Source organism: Canis lupus, chromosome 20 (assembly GCF_011100685.1).
Source record: "Canis lupus familiaris isolate Mischka breed German Shepherd chromosome 20, alternate assembly UU_Cfam_GSD_1.0, whole genome shotgun sequence".
Classification (NCBI taxonomy): domain Eukaryota; kingdom Metazoa; phylum Chordata; class Mammalia; order Carnivora; family Canidae; genus Canis; species Canis lupus.
The window spans coordinates 36,354,265-36,380,290 of record NC_049241.1 but is presented as its reverse complement, the minus strand read 5'-3'; the positions used below and the strand labels follow the sequence as shown (position 1 = coordinate 36,380,290).

The following is a 26,026-nucleotide window of genomic DNA, read 5'->3' as shown; positions in this document are numbered from 1 at the left end:
ATATACCTACTGCCTAGTTTCAACTGTTAACATTTTATTATAAGAAACAAAATGTCTCTTTGTCTCTCAGTCAATCCATCCCTGTACCCTTCCATCAGTATTTCATTTCTTCATTCATTTCAAACTTCCAACTTTGTTCTTCTTTTTCAAGATTTCTTTGGATATTCTAGGTCCTTTCACTTCTGGATACATTTTAGACTCAGCTTTTCAATTTCTACAAAATAGGGCTGCTGAGAGTATAACTGAAATTATGACCTATAGATCAATGTGGGAAGAATTCACATGCTAATAATATTGAATCATCCAATGTGTTGAGCATGGTATGGTTATCTTTAAATTCTCTCAGAATATTGCATGGTTTTCAGTATAGAGATCTTACAAGAAGCCTTCCTTCTACCCTCTTAAGTTCTGTGCTGGACCTAAAAATTAAACTGACATAAGACAGATTAATAGGACAAAAATACACATTTTATTTCATAGTCTTCAGAAGGAAAATGAAGACCTGAGCAAACCATTAGAACCAAAGTTTGTATACCTTTTGTAAACAAAACCACTAAATTGTGGGGAGGTAATAAACAAAGGAGCTTGGTCAAGGGGCAGTAAATTGTGGGAGAGTGACTAGAGAATATTTGGAGAGAAGCTACTAGAAGATAAGGTTATCTTAGGTTTTTATTCCGGGTCTATCCCAGTGCCTGGTGATAAGCATATTTTCTTCTTGCCACAGGGAAGTCTCACTGGAAAATTTGTAACCTGTTTTTATTTATTATTTATTTTTTATTTTTAAAAAGATTTTATTTATTTATTCATGAGAGACAAAGACATAGACAGAAGGAGAAGCAGGCCCCATGCAGGGAGCCCCACGTGGGACTGGGACTCGATCCCAGCTCTTCAGGATCACACCCTGAGCAAAGGCAGATGCTCAACCGCTGAGCCCTCCAGGCATCCCGTAACCTGTTTTTAGATACGAAAGGGGAGGTCAGAGAACACTTCCCACATCTATTGTTTCTCAAACACATTCAGCTCAAAATAGTCAATACACTAAAGTGGCATATTTTGGGGTGGTTTGTTCTGAACTTTCATAAACAAGTATGTTCTGTAGAGACAATTTCACTTTATCCCTTTCAATCTATGCCTTTTATTTTCTTTTTCCCTGCCTTATTGCACTGGCTAGGACTCCAGGTACATTGGTGAATAGATGTGAGAAGAGGCATCCTTATTTTGTTCACAATCTTAGTATTCTATAGTTTACCATTAAGAATGATCTTAATCATTGGGGTGCATGTTTACAGCAGCACTATCAACAATAGCCCAATTATGGAAAAAGCCCAAATGTCTGTTGACTGATGAATGGATAAAGAAGATCTGTATCTGTATCTATCTCTTATAACATAATATATAAGAATATTACTTGACAATCAAAAAGAATGAAATCTTGCCATTTGCAATACCATGGATAGAACTAGAATGTATGTGCTAATCTAAATAAGTCAGTCAGAAAGGGCAGCCCAGGTGGCTCAGCGGTCTAGCGCTGCCTTCAGCCCAGGGTGTGATCCTGGAGACCTAGGATGAGTCCCTCGTCCGGCTCCTTGTATGGAGTGTGCTTCTCCCTCTGCCTGTGTCTCTGCCTCTCTCTCTCCCTCTCATGAATAAATAAATAAAGTCTTTTAAAAAAAGATTAAAAAAATAAGTCAGAGAAAGACAAATATCAAATAATTTCACTCATATGTGGAATTTAAGAAACAAAGCGTATCACCATAGGGAAAGGGAAGGAAAATTAAAATAAAAACAGAGGGGGAGGCAAATCATAAGAGACTCTTAAATATAGAGAACAAACTGAGTGTTGCTGGAGAGGAGGAAGGTAGGGGTTGGGCCAAGTGAGTAATGGGCATTAAGGAGGGTAGTTGTTGGGATGAGCACTGGATGTTGTATGTGGGTGATGAATCACTGGATTCCACTCCGGAAACCAGTGCTGCACTGTATGTTAACTAACTTGAAGTTAAATTTTTTAAAAAAGAAAGAAAGATAGGAAAAAAGAAGTAAAGAAAAAAGCAAAGGAAAAAAATATTAAAAAGTAGTCCACAGAAAAATAAGTAAATGATTAAGAAACTTAAAAAAAAATGATCTTAGCTGTAGGTTTTTCAAAGATACACTTTATTAGAGAAAGTGGGCTTCTATTCCCAGTTTTCTGAGTTATTAAAAACATCACGAATTGGATTTTGTCAAGTGCTTTTTCTACATACGTTGAAATGATTATATGGATTTTCTCTCTTATTATCTTAATATTGTGAATTACATTGATCAATTTTTGTGTGTTAAGACAACCTTGCGTTTTGAGACAAACCACCTTTGATCATGATATATTATTCTTTTATATATTTTCATACTCAAATATTTCATACAATTCACAAGTCTATTATAAAAAGAGATTTTAAAATAGAGCAAGCAAACCTAGCTGTGCATCTCTTAAAATAGGGTCAGGAGGCCATAAAAGAGGAGGGATTTTTACCTTCTTGTCAGAGGAACCAATGAACTTCTTGCCAGCAAGCTCTCAACCCTGCACCTAACTTGCTCATCACCATAACACCTGAATCTTTGGCATTCTGTTGAGTTGGCTTCTTTTGAATTCTTTACTTGGAAAAGAGCCAATGCAATTTGATGTGATTCAATCCCTCATTTGCATATTAACCCAACCAATCCCAATTAACTGAGTTTCTTTTTTTTTTTTTTTTTTTTTTAAGATCTTATTTATTTATTCATGAGAGACACACGGAGAGAGGCAGAGACATAGGCAGAGGGAGGAGCAGTCTCTTTGAGAGGACCCCAATGGGGGACTTAATCGCAGGACCCTGGGACCAGTACTGGAGTCAAAGACAGATGTTCAACCACTGAGCCACCCAGGTGCTTTCCAATTAACTGAATTCCAATCCCTGTTTTGCATAGAGGACTTTTTACCTCTGTAACTCTACTTCCTCTGTTTTTCTTGGAGCATGGATCAGGTTTCTACTTGAGTTCCTGTCTCCTGAATTGCAGTTCTAATGGCCCATATAATGCCTATGTGCTTAAATTTTCAGTGAATTCTCTTTTGGTTGCTGCTACTCTTTAGCTTCTGAGGGCAGATTTTTCTGTTTTTATAAATAAATAAAAGGATCAGTTGCAAAGTTTTAAACCTTGCCAAATTCACTGAGAAAGGTTTTAGTTTTTATTTTTTAGACTTTATTTACTTATTCATGAGAAACATAGAGAGAGAGAGAGAGAGAGAGAGAGGCAGAGACATAAGCAGAGAGAGTAGACTCCATGCAGGGAACCTGATGTGGGACTAGATCCCTGGACTCGATCCCGGGACTCCAGGGTCACGCCCTGGGCCAAAGACAGGTGCTCAACCGCTGAGCCACCCAGGCATCCCGAGAAAGGTTTTTAAAAATGCTCTCTTGGAGTATTTAAAGTTGGAATTTGAGTGGGAGGGACTGTGAGGGTGTGTGATATAATAACAAATAAATAATTGACTTTAGTCCCAAGTATTTGGTATACAGCTCCTTTGGAATCCGAGGAGTGACAATGATGTAGGAAAGATGTTAGGATTTGAAGTTGATGGCCAAGAAAAAATTATTGAGATGTCTTTGGTGCAAAAAGGTGGTTTTATGAAAGCATGGGTATGGGACCTGTGGGCAGAAAAGAGCTGCACTGGGGTCATGAGTGATGTGGGAAACAAAGGCAGAAGAAACATTATTAAATTTCCTTACTACTTACAGCTCATTGACAAGTCCTTGCAACATGCAGTGACATTGCTCTAGGGACTCACCTGCCTCCATGTTGACACTTTGCTAAAGGCAAAAGGCAATCCTAGCCTGACTCCACCCCATCATGTAGGCCTACTTTAACATATAAAAATTCCTTTAGAAATTTCCTTTATCTCTAATTACCCCAAGATACATGTTGGCAATCGTCCCCCAAGCGTATGAGCCACCGATATACATCTGAAGGGTCTCATGACTCAGGTTTTATTAGACGTAATAAATTATCTTTTCCCAAAAACAGCTAGTCCCCTCGAGGTCCTGGAAACCTTGCTTCCAAAATTCCTTAGAGCCTTACCCTATCCTTAACTACCTCCAACTTGAAAGTATATAATGGACCACTCTTCATGACCCCAGTGCAGCTCTTTCTTGATCGTGGGCTTAGAGCCCTATAGTATCTTTCCTACCTCAATGAGAAGTGTCCGACTATATATTTTCAAGTTGGAAGGGGGTTAGGGAGAGTATAAATCTCTAAGGAATTTTGGAAGCAAGGTTTCCAGGACCTTGAGGGGGCTAGCTGCTGTTAGGAAATGGTCATTTATTACCATTATATTATAAAACCTAAGTTATGAGCCCCTTCAGATGTGTATCAGTTGGTCATATGCTTGGGGGATGACTGACAACATATATCTTACAGGGTAGAGATAAAAGAAGTTTCCAAAGGAATTTTTAATGTTAAAGTAGACTTACCTACAGGATCCTGGGGGTCAAGCTAAGATTGCCTCTTACCCTTAGCAAAGTATCAGCATTGAGGCAGCTATGTCCTAGAGGAATATCATTCTGTCTGTTTCAGGGACTTGTCAGTGGGCTGTAGGTAGCAAAGAAATTTAATTTTTCTTTTGCCTTTGTTTACCACATCAACAAGAGAATTTTTTGTATGCTATCAAGATGATTGGTGGCTGGGGGCTCCTAGATCATGTCAGGATGAGGGCTGGTCATTACTCCAGAAAGACCAGGCATGGTGAGAGGATGGAGCCCCATTTCCCTGACTTCTAGAAATAGTCCTTAATCACTGATGGCCAGTGATAGTCAATGATTTTTAAAAAATTTTACTATTTAATTATTCAAATAATTAACATATAATGTATTATTGGTTTCAGAGGTGGAGGTCAGTGATTCCTCAGTCTTATATAACACCCAGTGCTCATTACATCATATGCCCTCCTCAATGCCCATCACCCGGTTACCCCATCCCTCCATTCCCCACCCCACCCTAGCCACCCTCAGTTTGTTTTTTTTTTGTGTGTGTTTTTTTTTAAAGATTATTTATTTTATTTATTCATGAGAGACACAGAGAGAGAGGCAGAGACACAGGCAGAGGGAGAAGCAGGCCTCCTGCAAGGAGCCCGACACAGGATTTGATCCCGGGTCTCCAGGATCACGCCCTGGGCTGAAGGCAGCGCTAAACCACTGAGCCACCCAGGCATCCCCTCAGTTTGTTTTTTATGATTAAGAGTCTCTTGTGTTTTGTCTCCCTCTCTGATTTTGTCTTGTTTTATTTTTTCCTCTCTTCTCCCTATGTTCCTCTGTTTTGTTTCTTAAAGTCTGCATATGAATGACATCATAGGATAATTGTCTTTCTCTAATTGACTTGTTTTGCTTAGCATAATCCCCTTTAGTTCTGTCCACGTCATTGCAAATGGCAAGATTTCATTTTTTGATGGCTCAGTAGTATTCCATTGCACATCTTCTTTATCCATTCGTCTGTCGATAGAGATCTGGGATCTTTCCATAGCTTGGCTATTGCGGACATTGCTGCTATAAACATTGGGGTGCAGATGGCCCTTCAGATCACTACCTTTGCGTCTTTGGGGTAAATATCCAGTGATTAATTAATCAGTTGTGTCTGTGTAACAGAATCTCCATAAAACTCCCTAAAAATGGGGTTCAGAGAACCTCTGGATTGATGAACAGTCTGCATGCCCCAACTCCATGGGATAGGAGCATTTGTCCTCCAGACCCTTCTAGATCTGGTCGTATGCACCCCTTCACTGGACTGTTCATTTATAATATATTATAAAGGCTGTATCCTTTTAAATATCCTTTATAATAAACTGGTGATAGTAAGCAAAGTATTTCCTGATTTCTGTAAGATGTTCTGGTAAGTTAATGAGCCTGAGGAGAGATGGTGGGAACCCCTGAATGTATTGCCAGGTGGTTGCAAGTGATAACCTGGTACTGGCACCTAAAGTGGGGACAGCCTTGTGAGACTGAACCATTTACCTGTGGGATCTGACACTACTCCAGGTAGATAGTGTGAGAATTGAATTGGATCATAGAACACTTTGCTGGTTTTAGGGAGTTGGAGAAGTGGCATTGAAAAGATACTATGCATTTGGTATCAAAAGTGCTGTGTGTAACTACAGTCTGGAGATGACAAAGGGTCTTGGGTTCTTCCTACCTTTCCTCTCATTTTAATTCTTGTCCCTCCCCCCTCCTCACCCCCAGACTCTAACCTTTTCGCCATGACTGTGTTTGTTCTATTTTTACCAGGGTCTAGACCTCAGCAAGTTGCTATAACCATACAAGAAACTCTTGAGGTCATCCAGTTTGATCCCACGTAGAAATTCCCCTTCTAGCTTCCTTATAAGTCAGTTGCTCTCAGCTTTACCTTCCTTCCTTGGAATGTTAGCAAGGCCCCAGCTATTACCCATGTCAGGGTCATTTGCACTTAGTATGTGTTACTGAGGGCCGTGCAAAGTTTTCCAGTGCCAAAGGAATGAGCTAGAAAGAGATGGAAATCCAAGTACTGATGGGAAATATTTGGGAGGGAAGCAGAGAAGTCTTTCAAAGCTTCACTAATATGAGACTAAATAGGCTGTTTCTTAGCTTGCTGATCCTGCTGATATCCACCCTGGCCAGTCACAGGGCTACTTTCTTTAACTGCCTTAGCCATTCCAGTCTTTGACTGTATTGGGGCCTCTTCTGGGCCTAAAACAAGTGTCATTTCTGTGGGAGAAATGTTTTAGGCAGAAGAGGGTTGACTGGCACTTCTCTGCCTTATTTAGGTCATAAAGATTTTAAAAGGAGATAAGGCTACACTTGTTATCAGCAATGGAGGAAACACACAGGAGCTTTTAGATTAGATTTGGTACCCCAGCCCCACATCCCAATTTCTATAACTCTCTGGAAATAGTCACCAAAAATACAGATTTTTCTCAGGTTCCTGCTCGGGTGCTCCCCTTGTATCTCCCACTAGGTGTCACTACACTACACGACAATGAAAGGAAATGACAGGCTTCCAGACTTTAGAGAAATGATTGCCTTTAGGTTAGCAGCAAAGTGGGCATAATTCGTTTATTTAATAAACTGTATCTTTAAGATATGGAAATCACATAAAATCAGGCCAGAGAGTGAGTTACTTCATTCACTCACTCTCTTAAAATGTGATCAGTCCCGGAAACCCAAGCAGAGAGGAGTTTACAGTCACTTACTGTATCTGTACAAAACCCAGCTGGATTAAATCAGCTGATGACCCTGTGCGGCTGAGTGGATCTCACCCCTCAGGATATTAAGTCTCTTTGTTGAGAGGTTGGATTATTGCTAGATCTTTTTATCACTAGAGCTTGAGCTCTTGTGGCTGCTGAGGATTAGACACGATCCTTCTCCATCCACAGTTCTTTTACATCCTTCCTCCTCCCAGCACCTCCTTTGTGGTCACTCTTCTGTGAAGGCAAAGATAAGATGCCAGAGATAAGGGAGGAGTGAGCATGGCAGCCTCCACAGCATCTCATTTCCAACACCCCAGTTGCCAAGCTGTCCTGCTGGTAGTATAAAAGATCCTTCCTATTCCCTGAACATCCAACCTCTGCAGGCCAGGCCTGTGAATATCAGCTTGATCTCAAATCTAATTTAGGATATCGGGATGCTTGGTGGAAAGCAAAACACAACTAATTCTATGTATCTCACGGGATGAGTGATAAACACTTGTGAATGTATCTAAATCTAATGAAGCTTAGCTCTGCTAGGCTGACCCCTTCTGTCTCCAAGACAGAACTCCCTGGGTACCACCATCTTACTTCCTATGGATGATAATTCAGCATTCAGGAGTCAAAAGCTGGTAGGTCAGTGACTACTCTGTGTTCTATTCTTTGACAAGGACAAAATGCCACCGACATCTGGCCTTCCTTTTGGCGCAAGGTTTAAAGTGTCATTTCAGCTAGGTCATCTGAGATTGCTGTGAAAATGTCCTGAAGTTTGCAAGCTCTCAGAAAGGGTATTGAAATTCAGCCACCACTATTAGCATCAAGCAGCATTTATAAGGTAACTGTCTGTGTCTTATGTGGGGCCACAGGGGTCTTAAATGTGTTTTACACTAAACAGAACATCTCTTCCTCTGCACTTCTAAATGAAATCTCAGGCAGAACCAGAGTCGCCATATACAGTTGTGCACAACTCTAGGGGGTGCTGTTTATATTGTTGTCTGCACAACTGATCAATGGGAAATACCCTTTTGATGAAAATAAAAATTTGAAATCATGAGCTATGATTGAAAGTTGCCTTTTATCAGCATCAGCATCTCAGGTCATGCAGATAAGTAGTTCAAATTTTAAGGACATTTTAATCAGACAGATCCAGACACTCATAAATAAGAATAACAGAAATCACATATTTTGAAATTCGAGTGATCTCTGTAGAGGGGAAGAAGAGAATACCTATCAAATACACATAGTGTTTAACCCAGCAATTCCACTTCTAGAATGTTATTAGATGTACTATCAAACATGAAAAATGATCTATTGACAGTTATTCATTGCTGTGTTATTGGTAACAGCAAAAGGCTGAAAACGACCTAAATATCCAATAGAGGATGAATCACACATAGAGTAATTGGCAGCCCTCACAAAGGAATGAGGAAGCTCTGTATATGGAGTGGTCTCTAGTACAGGGTCTCAGGAGAAGAGTAAGGTGCAAAAATGGGTGAATAATATGTTACCTCAAATATCTGTGTGTGTGTGTGTGCGTGTGTGTGTGTGTGTGTGTATTTAACTGCCTGTATAGATGTGAGAAACTTCTGGAAAGATACTTAAGAAACTAATAGCACTGTTTTCTCCAGGGCAAGATGCTGACTGCATGGGCAGAGATAGAGGGCACTTACTGCATATCTTTTGTACCTTCTGAATTTTGAACTACATGAACGTATTACCTAATCTAATAACAACAACAATAATATTAATATTTATAATGGCCAGATTTCCCTCGTACCCACCCCCATCCCTTCCCCACAAGCTGTGTGATAGTCAATGAAGCAATCTAATATACAATATTCTCACAGAGTGGCCAGCCCATTGATGATTCATTTGGGTGACACAGCTTCACAACTAATAGGACAGTATAATTTAGTGCTGGGGTTAAATTCTGCCTCTGTTACTTATTAGTTGTGTGACCTAAGGTGGATCTACTTAGCCTCTCTGTGCCTTAGTTCCCTGTTTAATACATGATGATAAATCCTACTTTGAAGGGTTATTGAGAGGAATTGATGAGTTAGGGTCTTTTAAGTGTTCAAAGAAATGTTTCAAAAGAACAAAAGAGAACAAAGAAGCCCACTGTGCCTGGCATTAGTTGTGACATGCTTGGATGTGGTGATATGATTGGTAAGTCAGAGAATATAAGTGTAGCCCTTGACACCTAGTAGTTACTTAACAAACATTCATTCCCTCCTCACTCACACTTAATTGGGCTGCCAGGGACTTTATAGACTCTCTCTGAGCAGACTGAGTAGTAATTTTCTATTGGACATATTTGTGATCTCTTCATTTTAGTCTGCAGATGGACCCTTTGAGCTGTCTTAGACTGGGTCAGATGCTTTTAAAATGGAGAAACTGTTTCGCTCTATTATTTTCATGTCAGTTTCTTAGGTCTATCTAAGCAAACGTGTGTGTGTGTGTGTGTGTGTGTGTGTTCTTTTTGTCCAAGATTTATATGGATTAAGTTGTTGCAGTGGAAATGTGCCAGGCTCTGAAATGGAAAATCTTTAGGCATAAATTGAAAGAAAGGTATAAGTAAAAGAAAGGTACAAGGCAATTATATGAATAATTCTTAGGAAAATGAAAACAAAACCAAAAATAAATAGTCAATTTTTTAGAATGTTAGGGGTCATGCCAAATACTTTACAAGCTTTATCCTTAACCCCTTTGAGTTAGCCACTGTGATGAGTCCCACTGTACACTTGAGGAAACTGAGGCGACTTATTCAAGGGTACAAGGAAGTAACTGGCAGACATAGGATTTAAATCTAAGTCCAGATATTTTCAGGTTCCAGGTGTTCTATATATATTCCTTTTCCTCACAGCCAAATTATCACAAAGTGAAATACATAAGCCTTAAACAGAAATTGCTATTTGATCTTTGGGTGCAGTTTTCTTTCTTTCTTTTTTTTTTTAAGTTATTTATTTAAGGGATCCCTGGGTGGCGCAGCGGTTTGGCGCCTGCCTTTGGCCCAGGGCGCGATCCTGGAGACCCGGGATCGAATCCCACATCAGGCTCCTGGTGCATGGAGCCTGCTTCTCCCTCTGCCTGTGTCTCTGCCTCTCTCTCTCTCTCTGTAACTATCATAAATAAAAATAAATAAATAAATAAATAAATAAATAAAAAATTTATTTAAGAGAAAGTGAGAAGCATGGAGGGATAGAGGGAGAGAATCTCAAGCAGGCTACCTCTGAGTGTGGAGCCCAACACTAGGCTCCATCTTATGACCCTGAGATCATGACCTGAGCTGAAATCAAGAGCCAGACCCTTAACCAACTAAGCCACTTAGCTGCCCCTGAGTTTTATAAGTAAGGAAGGGACTATCATATATGTATTGTTTTTTGTTTTTTTTTTTTAAATAACTCTTAACATTTACCCTGTGAGTTAGGAATTGTGCTCATCATTCACGTAAGGAAACCAACACTCAGAAGAGGTCGGATAATGTGTCCATGGTTGCACAGCAAGCAGAGAATAAGGCATTTAAAGCAAAGTCTGTCTACTTCCATAGCCCTCAGATGTAGAGTTCTAAGAACTTCAAATCATCTTTAGTCTTGTCTCATTTTTTCTCACCCTCCCTCCCTTGCTGAGGCACAAGTTCAAAGAATGTTTTATGCAAGGTCCCTGAAACTGGTCTCACAGAGTTCTGTTTCTCCTTGTCTTACGCCTCTGTGACTCAAAGTAGAAAACAAACCTTGACGTTGAGATAAGTCTCTTTCTTGCTCTATCTAGATTCTGTCTCCTATTTCAATCTGATAGAATATTTCTCTTTAGGTTGTATGTTGGTGACATGGTTCTTAACGCAATAGTTTCTGCAGTTCTTTATAGTCTGCATTGTCAGTGCCTTAAATTAGGCGGAATTCAGAATTCCTCAGATTAGGAGTATCCAGTGGGGTTGGTTTGGATTCCCCATGACACAGCTTTTTACAGCCAGATTCTCCCTGTCTAAGCTCACAGAACCTGAGGGCACTGACGAGTGGCAAGAGAGACACTCTGAGGCACTTTGGCACAGAGGATGCTCTGGGGGAGAAGTCTCTGAAAGGATGGAGGGAGACTGGAATGGTGGCTGGAGCTCTGGGCTCTGGAGTGAGCTTCACCATTCTGGGACCCCATAGCTGTAGAAGGCGGTTGGATCAGGTGGTCAGTAAAGTAGGTATGAAGCCAGGAATCTGGATTTGGCTTCTCACAAGAAGGGGGAAAGATTCTTCCTAATAACCGGGTGCTTGCATGTGCCGAATATGCTAAGCACAGTTCAGGGACAATTGACATAATCCTCATTACAGCTCTATGAGAGAAGTTTTGCTAGTACCTTTATTTCACAGATGAAAAACCTGAGACGCCAAGAGTTTCAGTCATTTAACTCAATGTCCCACAGACAAAAAGAGGCAGAGTGAGGATTCACATTCCAGCCAGCTGGCACCAAGATTTGCACCTTACCTAACTTAGCTCTGGGGCCCTGAAGCTAATAGAATTACCTCTCATTCTACTGTCTGGAGAGAGCCTATTCCTTGTGCAAATGCATTCACATGTATACAGTAGACAAAATTGGATCCTACTATGTGTGCTGTTTGTAATCATTCTTTCTCCTAACAGTATGCTCAAAAGTTTATCTCCATCTTGAAAAAAAAATCCCTGACTCCCCTTCTGTGGGGTTCTTCTTGTACAAGTAGGTAGACTGAGAAATGGAATGCTGACAAGGGCACAAGGATAGTGTGGGGCTCATGATAATGATATGGACCAGGGCCTTTCAATGACCCCCAAGCAGCCAGATCCTATTCAGCAAAGGGAGGAAAAAAGAATTTTCTTGGCTTTGTTTTGTAGCTTCCATTAGCTTAACTGTCATCAAGAACAATGCTGAGTCAGGGCCTGAATTATCTTTTTCTCTGCTTAGGTTCTTGCCTTTGGCTTGCTGCCATTCTCTGCATGCTACAAGGGATGAAGGCAGGTCTCCACCTCATCCATCTCTCAAGAAAGCTGATAGGTTTTATATATAATTTAATGGGGAGCAACATAACATATGAGTTAGAGGGATGCATTCCAGTCCTAGTTCCAACCACTGTCGAGCTGTGTGTCCTTGAGCACCTCATTTAATTCAAAGCCTTGATTTCTTCATGCATTCAGTACAGATCCTGAGACTGCCTCCCTCTATGGCCATTGTCAGGGTGGGTTGAAATAGGCATAGAGGATGCTCGGCACAGTGCCAATACACCAGCCCCACACTTGACGAGGAAGATTCCACTTCTGTGCCCTTCAGGGCCACCTGGGATCATGTTGCTGTTCCCAAGCCACTTAGTAAGGATCACTCTGTCCAGATAAACTTCACCACACAGGTCCTGGGGAATTCTGGGTCTTGTGACCTATAGGCTCCCTGGGGACAAGCACGTTGCTCTTCCATTCTCAAATGTTCTAAATTATCTAGGAGAGACCTGTCCTCCTCTTTACCAGGAATTTGGCCAGAATGACAAGATACAGGTCCCCTTTGCAAGTGATGCATCAGTTTTTTTCCTGCCCCTCACCCCTTTTCCAGCTTGCTCCAGGCCTGGGGAATTTTGATCCAGCCTGGAGCAGGGGAGGGAAAGTGCTGTTGGACAGGATAAGCCATTTCTTACCATACATTCTTACAAATCTTTTGACTAATTTAAGGAGACTCTTGAAACTCAAAAGATCCCTATATTTGTCATGTTCTACTATTTCAAAATGGTTCCCTGACAGAGTAGCAGGGCTTTATTTTATGGAGAATGTTAAGCAACTCACTACTTTGGGTTGCCTGGCAATAGCTGTACAGATTGGCTTTAGAATTTTCGTGTGAGTGCCACCGTTAGGAGGTTGTGAACTCCTCAATCTTTGGCACCCAGCATAGTGTCTGGTATACAGTAGGCACTTCATACATGCCTGTTAAATGACAGCCTATCTAAACCAAGAGATATACTGCTCCTGCTTGGTAAATGTAACTTTTAAGGTCCTCAATGGTAGTTTTTGTGTGCAAAAGAGATTATTTATAAGTAACATTGATTTTTTAAAATCTTTGATATATCAAAGTTAGAATTTTAAAAATACCTTGTATTTCTTAGGCTTTTACATTTATATTACAAATCTTATTATTTTGCTTATAAGCCCAGAAAGTCACTTTTAAAGGGCCTTTGATTAATGTTTGGTCCTATTTACAAACTCCTTTTAAACTGCTTTTATACATTTAATTTATTCAGTTTCCTTTTAAGTACTGTAACTGTCTGACTTAACAAAATCTTCTTGAATACTTATATAACTTATAAATCTAATACATTAAAATTCTAAATATGGTAAGCCTTCAGTTCTATTAAATTATTCAGTTCCATAATACTATGGATTTGAACTTTAAATCACAAGCCTTACTATGATTTGAACTTAAAATCACAAGCCTAAATCAAGTACACATTTAAAATTAGAATCACAAGGATGACCTCTTGCTTCATTAGGCCAAATTCTCTTAAACATTATACATACATAAAAGGCCCCAAACTCATGGACCTCTTAACCTGAAAATATTAATGCTATACATTTGAGATTCTTAAATATTTCTATAGTTATTTAAAAATAATCCCAGAGTTAAAAGATGGTGAGTCACCAAGACAGTAACCATGCCATCCTGAACAACTTACCTTGTCTTTTATTTTTCTCCTCTGTATATCTGTTCCCCCAACCAACCTGACTACATTTCAGTGAAGACTTTGCTATCAAGTGCCTTATTGACCTTCACAAAAGCTATTTCCTTTTTACTGTGTCTGTTCTCTTTATATATAAAAAATAGAGTTAGCTTAGATGATCTCTAGGGTCTTAATCATAAAATACTGGAATTTGTATTTTTCTGTTTATTAACAAGTATGGTTTTCCATTTAGGCTAATAAGAATGCACAAAACTACTAAAAATTGGAGTATATACTACCCATGAAAAGTCCCCATCACAGAAAATGCTCTGTGAGCATTTTGTAATATGTAATATGTAATTACATATTACATATAATATGTAAACATATTATATTATGTTTACAGTCTGCTCCTGCTCAATGACACCCATTCAGATGCATGTACCCTAATGATTTTTGACCTCAGAGCGTAGTCAAGAAGTCACATCAGAAAACATCTAGGAAGAATTTTGAAACCAGGAGGATCCACTTGTAATGTATTTGTTCCAGTTTATCTTGCACATCATGTCCCTGGTAGATGGGTCATGTCATTGCTATGACTTCTGAGAACTAGACTGAATGACCATCGTCATGCCTGCCATTTGATGCCTGGTTTTTCCATCAGCATACTGAATAATAAATGAATGGGAGGCAGTATGCATAACAGTAGAGCTTAGGGGTGTGATTTAGACCTCTTTTGTTTAAATCTAAGATCCACTCCTTAAAATCATGTGACTTTGAGGACTAATTTTATACAAACAAATTTGATAACTTGAATGAAATGGACAAATTCCTAGATAGATACAAACTAATTGACTGAAGAAGAAATGTTTAAAAACTAAATGGACTTTCAATAAGGAAATAAATTTGATGAGTAATTAAAAATCTTTGCACAAAAAAAGTCCTGGGCCAGATGGTTTCACTGGTGAATTTTATTAAATTTTACTATTTGCAGAAAAAATAATCCCAGTATTGCACAAACTCTTCCAGAAAATAGAGGACAATGAAACCTTTGCAACTCACTCTATGAGACCAATATCACACAGATGTTATGGCTAGAAAAAGACATAATAAGAAAGGAAAACTAAAACCAATACTGCCCATAAATACAGATGTGAAAATCCTCAACAAAAAATTAGCCAAATCCAACAATATACGAAAAAGATTATGCACCATAAGCAAGTAGGATTTATCCCAAGAATGCAAGGTTGGTTTAACACCTAAAAATCAACTAAGGTAATACACCAAAAACCACATGATCATCTTAGTAGACATAGAAAAAGCTTTCGCCAATATTCAATACCCATTTTTGATAAAAAAAAAAAACAACTCCTAGCAAACTTGGAATATAAGGGAACTTCTTCAATCTGGCAAAGGGCATCTATGAAAAATCTACATTGAAAAAACACATTTAATGGTGAAAGAATGCTTTCCTCCTAACATGAGGACCAAAGCAATAATATCTGTTGTCATCTTTTCTATTCAACATCATATTATTATTCAACATTATATTGGAGGTTCTAGCCAGTGAAATCAGGTAAGAGAAAGAAATAAAAGGTATGCAGATTAGAAAGGAAAAAGCAAAATTGTTTTTATTGATGAATGATATGACCTTGTATTTAGGATATTCTAAATAATCTGTACATACACCACACACACACACACACACACACATATGCACACACTCTTAGCACTAATAGACAAGTATAGCAGGATTGCTGGACACAAATCAATATACAGAAATCAAATGTATTTGTGTATATAAACAAGCAATGAGTAATACAAAAATGAAATTAAGAATATAATTCCATTCACAATAGTATAAAAATAGTAAAATGCTTAGGAATAAATTTTTATTTTTTTTTATTTTTTATTTTTTTATTTTTTTTTATTTTTATTTATTTATGATAGTCACAGAGAGAGAAAGAGAGAGAGGCAGAGACATAGGCAGAGGGAGAAGCAGGCTCCATGCACCGGAAGCCCGATGTGGGATTCGATCCCAGGTCTTCAGGATCGCGCCCTGGGCCAAAGGCAGGCGCCAAACCGCTGCGCCACCCAGGGATCCCCTGAATAAATTTTTAAAAAGGAATTCAAGAGTTGTATGCCGAAAATAACAAAACTTTGCTGAAGAAAATTAAAGAAGACTTAAGTAAATGGAGAGGCATTTCATGTCCACGGATTGGAAGGCACATTATTGTTAAGATGTCAGTTATCTCTAAATTGACCTGTAGATACAGTGCAGTTCTTGTAAAAATCCCAGCATATCTTTTTGGGGCAAAATTGACAAAGGGATCCTAAACTTTATATGGAAATACTTAGACTAGCCAAAGCAATTTTGAATAAGGATGAAATTGGAGGATTTTCATTTCCCGATTTGAAAACTTACCATTTAGCTGCAGTTATCAATATACTGTGCTATTATCACAAGGATAAATATATAAAACAAAGGAATAGAATTGAGAGTCCAGAAATTAATCTTTGTATCTATAGTCAATTGATTTTTTTAAAAAACAAATGCCAAGGTAATTTACTGAGGAATGGATAATATATTAACAAAAGGTGCTAGGATGAGTAGATATCCATATGCAAGAGATAAGCTTAGACTCTCACCTCATACCATACACAAAAATTAACTTAAAATTTATCATAGACTTAAATGTAAGAGATAAAACAATAAAACTCTTAGAAAAAAACATTCAAGAGGATCATTGAGACTATGAATTAGACAAAGATTTCTTAGGTACAATACAAAGAAAGCATAATTAGTAAAAGGAAAAATTGATAATTTCGATTTCATCAAAATTCAAAATTTTTGCCCTTCAAAAGATACCATTATGAAAATCAAAAGACAGTAATTAGACTGGGAGAGAATATTGGCAAAACACATATCCAATCAAGGACTTGTATTAAGAGTTTATAAACATAAAAGCTCAATTAAATTGTAGGATAAATAACCAAATCAAAAAAGAAAGGGCAAAAGATGTAAGTGGGCATTACACACACACACACACACACACACACACACAAATGAATGGCTAAGGGGATCCCTGGGTGGCTCAGCGGTTTAGCGCCTGCCTTTGGCCCAGGGCGCGGTCCTGGAATCCTGGGATCGGGTCCCGCGTCGGGCTCCTGGCATGGAGCCTGCTTCTCCCTCCTGTGTCTCTGCCTCTCCCTCTCTCTCTCTATGTCTATCATGAATAAATAAATAAATCTTTAAAAAAAAAAAACAAATGAATGGGTAAGAAGTATATGAAAGGATACTCAACATGATTAGTCATTAGGGAAATGCAAATAAAAACCACAGTGAGATCCCATTTCACCCTCATTAGAACAGCTGTAAGAAAGAAGACAGACAGTAACACATATTGATGAAGATGTGGAGAAACAGGAACTCTCTCATACACTACTGATGGAAATGTAAAATAGTACAGTCACTTTGAAAACATTTTGACAGTTTCAAAAAGATAAACATAAAACCACTATAGAATATGCAACTCCACTCTTTGGTAGAGAGAAAGGAAAAGGAAAATGAAAACATAAGTCCACATAAAGACTTTTGCACAAATGTTCATAACTGCATTATTTATAATAGCCCTAAACTGGAGCAACCAAAACATCCATCAGCTGGAAAGTGGGTAGACAAAGAAAACCAAAAATGAAAAACACGGATAAACATACACACGCACACAGTGGAATACTGTTCAGCAATAAAAACCAATGAACTACTGACATATGCCAATTGTGAGTGAACCTCAAAAACATTATGCCAAGTGAAAGAAGCCAGACACCGGAGACCACATATGGTATGATTTCATTTATATGAAATGCTCAGAAATACAGAAACAGAAAGTAGATTAGTGGTTGCCTGTGGTTCGGGATATAAACAAGGATTAACTACAAATGGGCAGGAGGGATCTTATTGGGAGGACGAAAATGTTCTGGAATACTATGAAGATGGTTGTACCACTTTGTAAATTTAGCTAAAAATTATTGAATTGTACACTTGAATGGAGAGAATTTTATATGTGAAATATAGCTCAATAAAGTTGTAAGAAAAAGGATGTGACTTTGGGCAGGAGAATAACTTCTCTATGATTTTTAGCTTTCCATCTGTAAAATGAAAACAATGAGAGTACTGACCTTGTAGATCATTGGACAGATCTAGTGAGAAAATATAAATGTAATGTTTAAAGTTAGAGTGCCTGGCATATAGTAAACACTCATTTAAAAAAATAAACACTCATTTAAATATCAGTTTCTTTGATTATTTTGAAACATCAGAACAGGGGTCTGAAAGAATAAGAGGTTTGTTTCTTTATAGATGATACTGGTATATTAAAAACCACTTGAAAAGACATGCAGGAACCTTAAATGCCTATTACTAAGTGAAAGAAGCCAATCTGCAAAGACTACATACTGTATAATTCCAACCACATGACATTCTGGAAAAGGCAAACTATAGAAAGATCAGTGGTTGCTGGGGGATGGGGTAGAGAAAAGGGGGATGAATCAGTGGACCACAGAGGATTTTTTGGGGGGGACAGTGAAAACTCTCTCTATGATATAATGATGGATATGTGTCCTACATCTGTCCAAACCTATGGAATGTACAACACCAAGAGTGAACCATAATGTGAACTATGGGTTTTGGGTGAATATGATGTCAGTGCAGGTTCATCAGTTGTAACAACTGTACCACTCTGCTGGGGATGTGGATGGTAGGGAGGCTGTGCATCTGTATGTAGGGCAAAGGTATGTGGGACTTTTATACTTTCTTCTCAGTTTTGCTGTGAGCCTAAACCTATTCTTAAAGAGTAAAGTTTTTTACTTTAAACTTACCCCCCAAATCCCACCTATCTTTTTTTCTGACACTAAACTCTCAATCTGTATTACAGAAACACTGGTAGGAGAGAAACGAATACTTATGGAAACATAAAATTTGGCTTCCCAGATCAAATTGGCAAAACGTTCAGTTTCAGGAATAATGACACCAGAAAGTTTCATCATTTACTTAAAACAACCCCCCAAATCCCACCTATCTTTTTTTCTGACACTAAACTCTCAATCTGTATTACAGAAACACTGGTAGGAGAGAAACGAATACTTATGGAAACATAAAATTTGGCTTCCCAGATCAAATTGGCAAAACGTTCAGTTTCAGGAATAATGACACCAGAAAGTTTCATCATTTCCTTTTTTTCTCTTTTTTAAGATTTTATTTATTTACTCATGAGAGACACAGAGAGAGAGAGAGAGAGAGGCAGAGACATAGGTAGAGGGACAAGCAGAGTCCATGCAGGGAGTCCGATGTGGGCCTCGATCCTGGGTCACCAGGATCACGCCCTGGGCTGAAGGTGGCGCTGAACCGCTGAGCCACCTGGGCTGCCCAGTTTCATCATTTCTAATTTTCGTTGATGAAATTCCAACTTACGTAAAGTGAAAGATTTTGTTAGCTAAAGCAAACTTCAATCAAGACCCAGTAAATGAAAAAAAAAAAAAAAAAAAAAAAAAGACCCAGTAAATGTTTTTGTTTTTGTCTAAAACACTGAAGTATGCAAAACATTCATATGGTTCCTGAGCCCAAAACTACCCAATAAAGTAGTTCTAGAAATCTACCTTCTATCCTCACACCCATTTACTCTACTTTGTCTCCTTCTTCTCTCTTTAGGTAATCATTAAAAATTTTTTTTTGATTATTCCATTTCAATTATTTATTTTCACTTCAATTATGTCATTTTTTTTAAATATAAGCAAACATATATATTTTATTTTTTTCCCTCCTCCTTTCTCACCCAAAGATACCATACTATAAATCTGTCCCTTACTCCTTTTGTCCTTCTTAACAAGATATCCTAATGATTATACTATGGGAGGAGACACGGCGCCCATTCCTTCATCACTAACATAGTCCTCCATGGGATAGATGCACCATGGTTTATTTGGCCAGTTTCTTGGTTGTGATCATTTGGATTGTTTCCAGGCTTTTGCTATTATACATAATGCTGCAATGCATAGCCTTGAAGTTGCAGTAAATTTAAGGTGTAAACTATAAACATCCCTTGGCACCTGAATATGTTCGTCCTTTGGCAAGCCAAACCGGCTATAGCTTATATAACAGACCCAGTACTGTTTGTGAAGAAATTCCACTTGGGGTACGTATTGGTTTGAATCACTTTGAAATTATTCATTATTCTAAGCTCCTAAAATATTTTGGAAACGAATCGGTGATAGAAAATGCCATTTCTTATTAACCATCATAGGCAAATACTGAATTGTTTAATACCTACAACCAAATTGCCTGGCCATCTTTAATCAATATTTCTGGGAATTTCCATTTTATTGTACTAGTTATCAACTCTGTGAACCATTTTTTACTTGCTAAAGTGTGGAAATTTGGGGGTCTAGCAAAATTGATCAGGTCAAGTGTCAAGTATTTGGAGTTCGACAAAGTTTTAGATATATTTTGCCAAGAATTTCAAATATCTTGAGTCTTTTACAAATACTTATGTTTTTAACTTTTAATGATTTTTTTAAAAAATAAGCTATCTGTGATCCCTGGAGAAAAATTAGAAGTTCAGATGAGCAGAATGATAAGAAAACTACCTATAATCCCAACCCCCAGAAATAACCAATATTAGCATTTGGATATCTTTGTAGAATTTTTTTAGTAAGTGTAAACAGCCTCCCTCCCCTAACATACATGTATATGTAATTTCCTCATCTCTTATGCTCTATGTAGTTCAAGGAAATTTCAACTTTTCTATTTATTAGGTATTGTCTTTTAACTTTGCTGTTTGCTTTGCATGACATATAGATGTTTTTTCTGTTTTTCCATCAAAGTTAGCTATTTTTCTAATTGAATTTAAATTAAAAGAAAAACAAAGCCATTTTGCATTCCTTTCTACAGTGTTTACCTTAGAAACAGAAAATCAAGTTGTTGTTTTTTTTTCTTCTGGATAAAAGTCTGCAAGATTTGTTTCCATGGTGTTTCAAGTTCTTGAACTGCCCTCTGTGTGTTTGCCCAGGGCAGTTTACTGACTCCTAAAGAGACATAAGTGTATGATACAAGGTGGAGCCCTGTCCTTGGAGACACCAGTTATGCAGAAATGAAAGTCAAGCAGATGCTCCTTGATCATTATTCTGCTATTCAAAATATTTGTCGGGGAAAAAAATAAATCTTGCAAGCACTTCTGTGATCATGATAGCTTTATATCTTGTTCTGACTACTGACATTGCATATCTAAAACCTGAAAAATGGGATCCTTGGGTGGCGCAGTGGTTTGGCGCCTGCCTTTGGCCCAGGGCGCGATCCTGGAGACCCGGGATCGAATCCCACATCGGGCTCCCAGTGCATGGAGCCTGCTTCTCCCTCTGCCTGAGTCTCTGCCTCTCTCTCTCTCTCTCTCTGTGACTATCATAAATAAATAAAAATTAAAAAAAAAATAAAACCTGAAAAATTTAGGGTGCCTGGGTGGCTCAGTTGGCTAAGCCAGACTCAGGTCATGATCCCAGAGTCCCAGGATCGAGCTCCACATCAGACTGGCAGTATGCCTCTCCCGCTGCCCTCACCCTGCTCATGCTCTCTCTCTCTCAAATAAATTTTTTTTTAAATCTGAAAAATTTAAATAACTGGATGTTTCGGCATCATGTATCAAAAATAATTTGTGATCAGGAACTGAATTTAAAAGTTTCTATGTGGATGTATTTTGACATTTTGTACTTTAGAGTTGTGTAACTGGGGTGAAGGTGGAGCATTGTTTCCTGCTTTGGGTCATTGAAATCAAAGGTCACACAAAAATAACTTAATATTGTGTTTTCTTTTCTTTTCTTTTCTTTTCTCTTTTCTTTTCTTTCTTTCTTTCTTTTTTTTTTTTTTAGAGAGAGAGAAAGAAGGACAAAAGAAAGATAAAACTACTGGATTATTTATTCAACAGGTGAAAATAGAAAACTTCATTGAAAGTAAGTTAAAATTTTAAATATGCCTTTATGTCATGTTATAGTTAGGTAAGCAGGTGTTAAAACAGTGGTGGGATAAAAGTAGTCTGAAGTGGAGAACAGACAAGGAGAGAGGGAAGAAGAACCAAAAGGAGGAGGCAAAGGTGAAGAAGACAGATTAGAGGGGCAGAAGGTAGGGAGACATAGTCTAAACATCATGCCCCAAAGCAAGAGAGGAGCACCTGCAGAGCAGAAGACATTGGTTGTGAAAGTCAGTTTGAGGGCTATTGGGCAGTATCTATCAAAAATCTGCATTCCTGGGATCCCTGGGTGGCGCAGCGGTTTGGCGCCTGCCTTTGGCCCAGGGCATGATCCTGGAGACCCGGGATCGAGTCCCACGTCGGGCTCCCAGTGCATGGAGCCTGCTTCTCCCTCTGCCTATGTCTCTGCTTCTCTCTCTCTCTCTCTGTGACTATCATAAATAAATAAAAATAAAAAAATTAAAAAAATAAAATAAAATAAAAATCTGCATTCCTAATTCTTCGACCCAGCAGTAGTACTTCTGGGTATCTCTACTCCAGAAATACTCCTACAAGGTTGTTTATGGCAGCGTATTTACAAAAGCAAAAAACTGTAACAGCAAAAAATGATACACAAAATGTGGCACAGTGGGGAAATGTTTAAATAGATACAAGACATTTATTCAGTGAAATTCTAGGCAGTCTTTAAAAAGAATAAGGAAGAGTTATGTATACTGATGTGGAAAGATAAGCACACTGATCAAGCAAAAACAGCGTGTCGCAGATCATGTTTCATGCGATTCCAGTGTTGTAAAAACAAAAAGTGTGTGCATGAGTATACATTGAAACACAGTCTAGATGCTAAACTATTGATAGTTTTTGATAGGAAAGTTTGAATTTTGCAACGATATTTATCAGTCTCCAAGAAGATGAGAGTGAGAGAATAAGTCATGTGTCTGGATGTGTCAAGAAGAGATTTTGCTCGGATAGAGTTGTTCTCTGAGTTCCAGCAGGAGCCCAGAAAGATCCAGTTGAGGACTGAGCAAAATCTGCAGCTCTCTGTTTCCTTTCTCATGGACACCATAAAGCCCACTGGACAGACAGCCTAGGCCTATGTAATTCTGTTCTTGGATATTAACAGACTATTTTCACTACGATCGTGGGATTTGGGGGTGAGTCTCTGAAGGAAAGGAGATTTCCTCATCTATCATTAGAGGATAATAATAATCCTTGCCTTAAAGGATTATTTTGAGTGTTATATGTCGTAATATATTAAAAAATGCCTAGCTCAGTGCCTGGGACATGGTCAGGGTTCTTAAATGGAAGCCACTGCTGCTATTAATATTTTAGAAAGATTCAGGATCAAATCCCCATTTTTCTAAGCCTATGTTTTCTTTATTTATGCTTCCCACCTTATAGCATTCGAAAGCAATTTGATAGATGGAATTGGAAGTAGACAAAATTACCTAAGATTTTATGCTAAGCCATCACAGCTTATGTTCTATGTCTGTATGAAGAAGAATCTTTTGTTCATTTTGGCTTGTCTCTTACCACGGCCCAATTACTTATCTGATAATTTGTATTAGTCATTAAGGCCCCCAAAAGTATCTGTTCCTTTCCTCAGCATAGACTTCTAATTTTAAAATGTCTTATAGGATTTTGAACATTTTTATTATTTTTAAATGAAACAACTTTTGACACATTAAATTTATTCTGAGAGATGACATTAGGCCATGTTCTTGTGTCTGCTCTCTTGGGTAGAATTAATGCACTTCCACCTTCTTAAAATGTTTTATAATAGCTTCATAATTACAAGAGATGCTTTTTTTAATGCATTGCCCTCCCAAAACGGAGTAACTCTGACTTGCAGTTTTTATGATTTTCCTGGTTCCCTAATGCTTCAACTTCACCAGCATGTAGGAAAAAAAGGTCAAATCACACAAGCAGCCAATTCAGCTGTAGAAGTTAGGAAAGCCAGGCAGCATTTATACATGGCTATTCTGTATCATAGGAAGGAGGCTGTTGTGTTTCTGGTAGGATTTATTTAATAATTTCATTTAATAATGGAGAAGACTATGTACTTGGAAAGAAATTGCCCTTCAGTGAAGAAATGTAAATAGTACATTTGTACTTTTGAAACAATTTGTCTTCAACAAAGGACCAGGGATTCCCTTAAGTGTAACAATTATCCAGTACGTTTCTCCAGTGTTGTAAACATCAGATGCACTATCATTGGTTCAATGCCTAACAGGTGCTGGTTCTCGCCCACTCAAATCCTACTCCCACCTACTCCTTACCCCACACCCCTGCATCCTCGCCCCCCTGCCACACATCCATGATGGGCATCACTAAACATTTAATAACTGTCTTCTCACTTAGCTGAGCGTGATCTCAGAATCCCTTTAAATATGGGAGCTCCTGGGAGCTTCTTACAGTCAACTGATACAGAGTAGGAAACCAGTCAAACTTCCAAAATTTATCAAATACTGACAACATCTCTAGCCAGTTGAGGCAGTTCAGCCGCCAAAGCAGTTAGTTCACTAAAAAAAATTAAAATAAAAAAAATAGCCAAATTATTTTGGGCACAATGTAAATAAATACAGTTTTTTTTTTTTTAATAAATACAGTTAATTTGGGGCAAAGACATTTACTTTTCAAACCAGTGTTTCAATACAACGTTGGTAAAGCTTAACAACTAACTCTATCATTAAATACAATGTACGAGTAGCATTACATGAAGTAAAGTTAATTGTGAAACAGTTCATGTTTAGGCAGTATCTTATCAGCAAGTGTGAATGTGTCCAAAACTTGTCTTGCTTTGAAACAGATTTCTCACTGACCTTCGATCACTGCTGTTCTCTCTGGGTATAGGATAGTTGTTCTTTTCCGCCCCATGAAAATTCATCACCATGTCCCAGCATTGTGGCAGATGGGAGATCTGTGGCCCGGCATCATTTTTGGAGATCTTCCCCGTCTATTCACTACTGCTGAGTAGTTTTACAATGTAGGTTCATTTAGTATGAAAGGGGAAATAAATCTGACCCTCATGCCACATACCAATGACGGGCATAAAAATACTTTAGACCCATCTCTAGCAGCGTGGTGTACGGTACACACTGGATTGCTAGTTTGTGCAAGCACAGCCTGGATGTTCCTGTTAATGACTATCTTGAGAATGTCAAGATCCTGTCCTCCCACTATATTCCCATCAAGCAGAATGTGCAGAGGAACGTGCTGTTCACTGTTCAAGGTCAGGGGCTCTGGGGAGGTGGAGTGTCTCCTTTGTAACAGTGTCCGGATGGCAGACCTTGCTCTCCTTGGAATGCTGGCTGTGCAAGGAGGGGAAAGGCTACAGATAGTTGCTAGGCTAGTTGCTATGATAATAAAAACTTGCTGCACTTACATCCCAGCAACGGATGCTTTGTCCATTCAGCTGCTCCTGGATTCCCTGTACAGGAGTAAGTTCCCTCAACAGACCTGTGTCTCCATCACTGTCTCTGGGTCTTTTCTTTGGCCTTACCAGACTGTCATCCACCTAGGCTTAAGAGCCTTCTGGGGTGTAGCTGCACAAATGGTCAAGGTAAATGGCACTTGGGAGCTATGGAATGTGTTTTGTTCTTTTCTTCTAACACTGTTGACTTTGTCCTAGAATTTACAACTGGCAATCTCCTAGACTGCTCACCACTGAGGATTCAGAATCCCAGCTGTCCCCCTTTTGCTATGCCCTCTCAGTTTCCTTTGATAGGGACAGAAACAGAGGTGGGGAGGCCAGGGGTGCAACCATTCCCGTCTCTAAGACTTTAGATGATAGGGAAAAGACATGAACAGGAACAATATGAAATAAACACATGAAATGAAGAGAGATGATATTCAAAAGAAGAGTTCCATTTTTAGATTCTTATTTCTTTACCGACCACCAAGGCCTGTCCCTGTCCCCATGTGTCCCCACCCTAGGGCGTAGTCACTTTAGTCTTAGCTCCGGCCTATACCTCTGATTGACCTCTGTGTGAATGTGCATGGCCTGCCTATTCATGAACTTGAGACCTGCTGCAGGTGTAGATGTGGCCCAGCAGATCTGGGTGGCAGATGGGAGATCCATGGCCCGGCAGATCTTTAGCTCCTGGATACCAGTGCACTGAGTATCCTGTCTGTGC

General features: G+C 38.7%; 1 protein-coding gene and 1 long non-coding RNA gene across 4 annotated transcripts in view; one reads left to right on the top strand and one right to left on the bottom strand.

Moving 5' to 3' along the window:
* Positions 1-897: 897 nt before the first annotated feature.
* Positions 898-25,041, bottom strand: LOC111091312. Its single transcript, XR_005374883.1, has 3 exons — positions 24,713-25,041; positions 7,226-7,456; positions 898-951 (listed from the first exon to the last, which is right to left on the bottom strand). It is a non-coding gene; the product is annotated as an uncharacterized LOC111091312 (long non-coding RNA).
* The window catches only part of LOC111091310, a 58,634-nt gene continuing 57,146 nt past the window's right edge, over positions 24,539-26,026 (top strand). Inside the window, exon 1 of one of the 3 annotated variants that reach the window (XM_038566139.1) lies at positions 24,539-25,452. In XM_038566139.1, the coding sequence (XP_038422067.1) occupies positions 24,892-25,452 (561 nt within the window). In that variant the 5' untranslated portion in view covers positions 24,539-24,891. The remainder of the gene's footprint in view (positions 25,453-26,026) is intronic. The other 2 variants (XM_038566140.1, XR_005374881.1) reach the window with 2 other exon arrangements.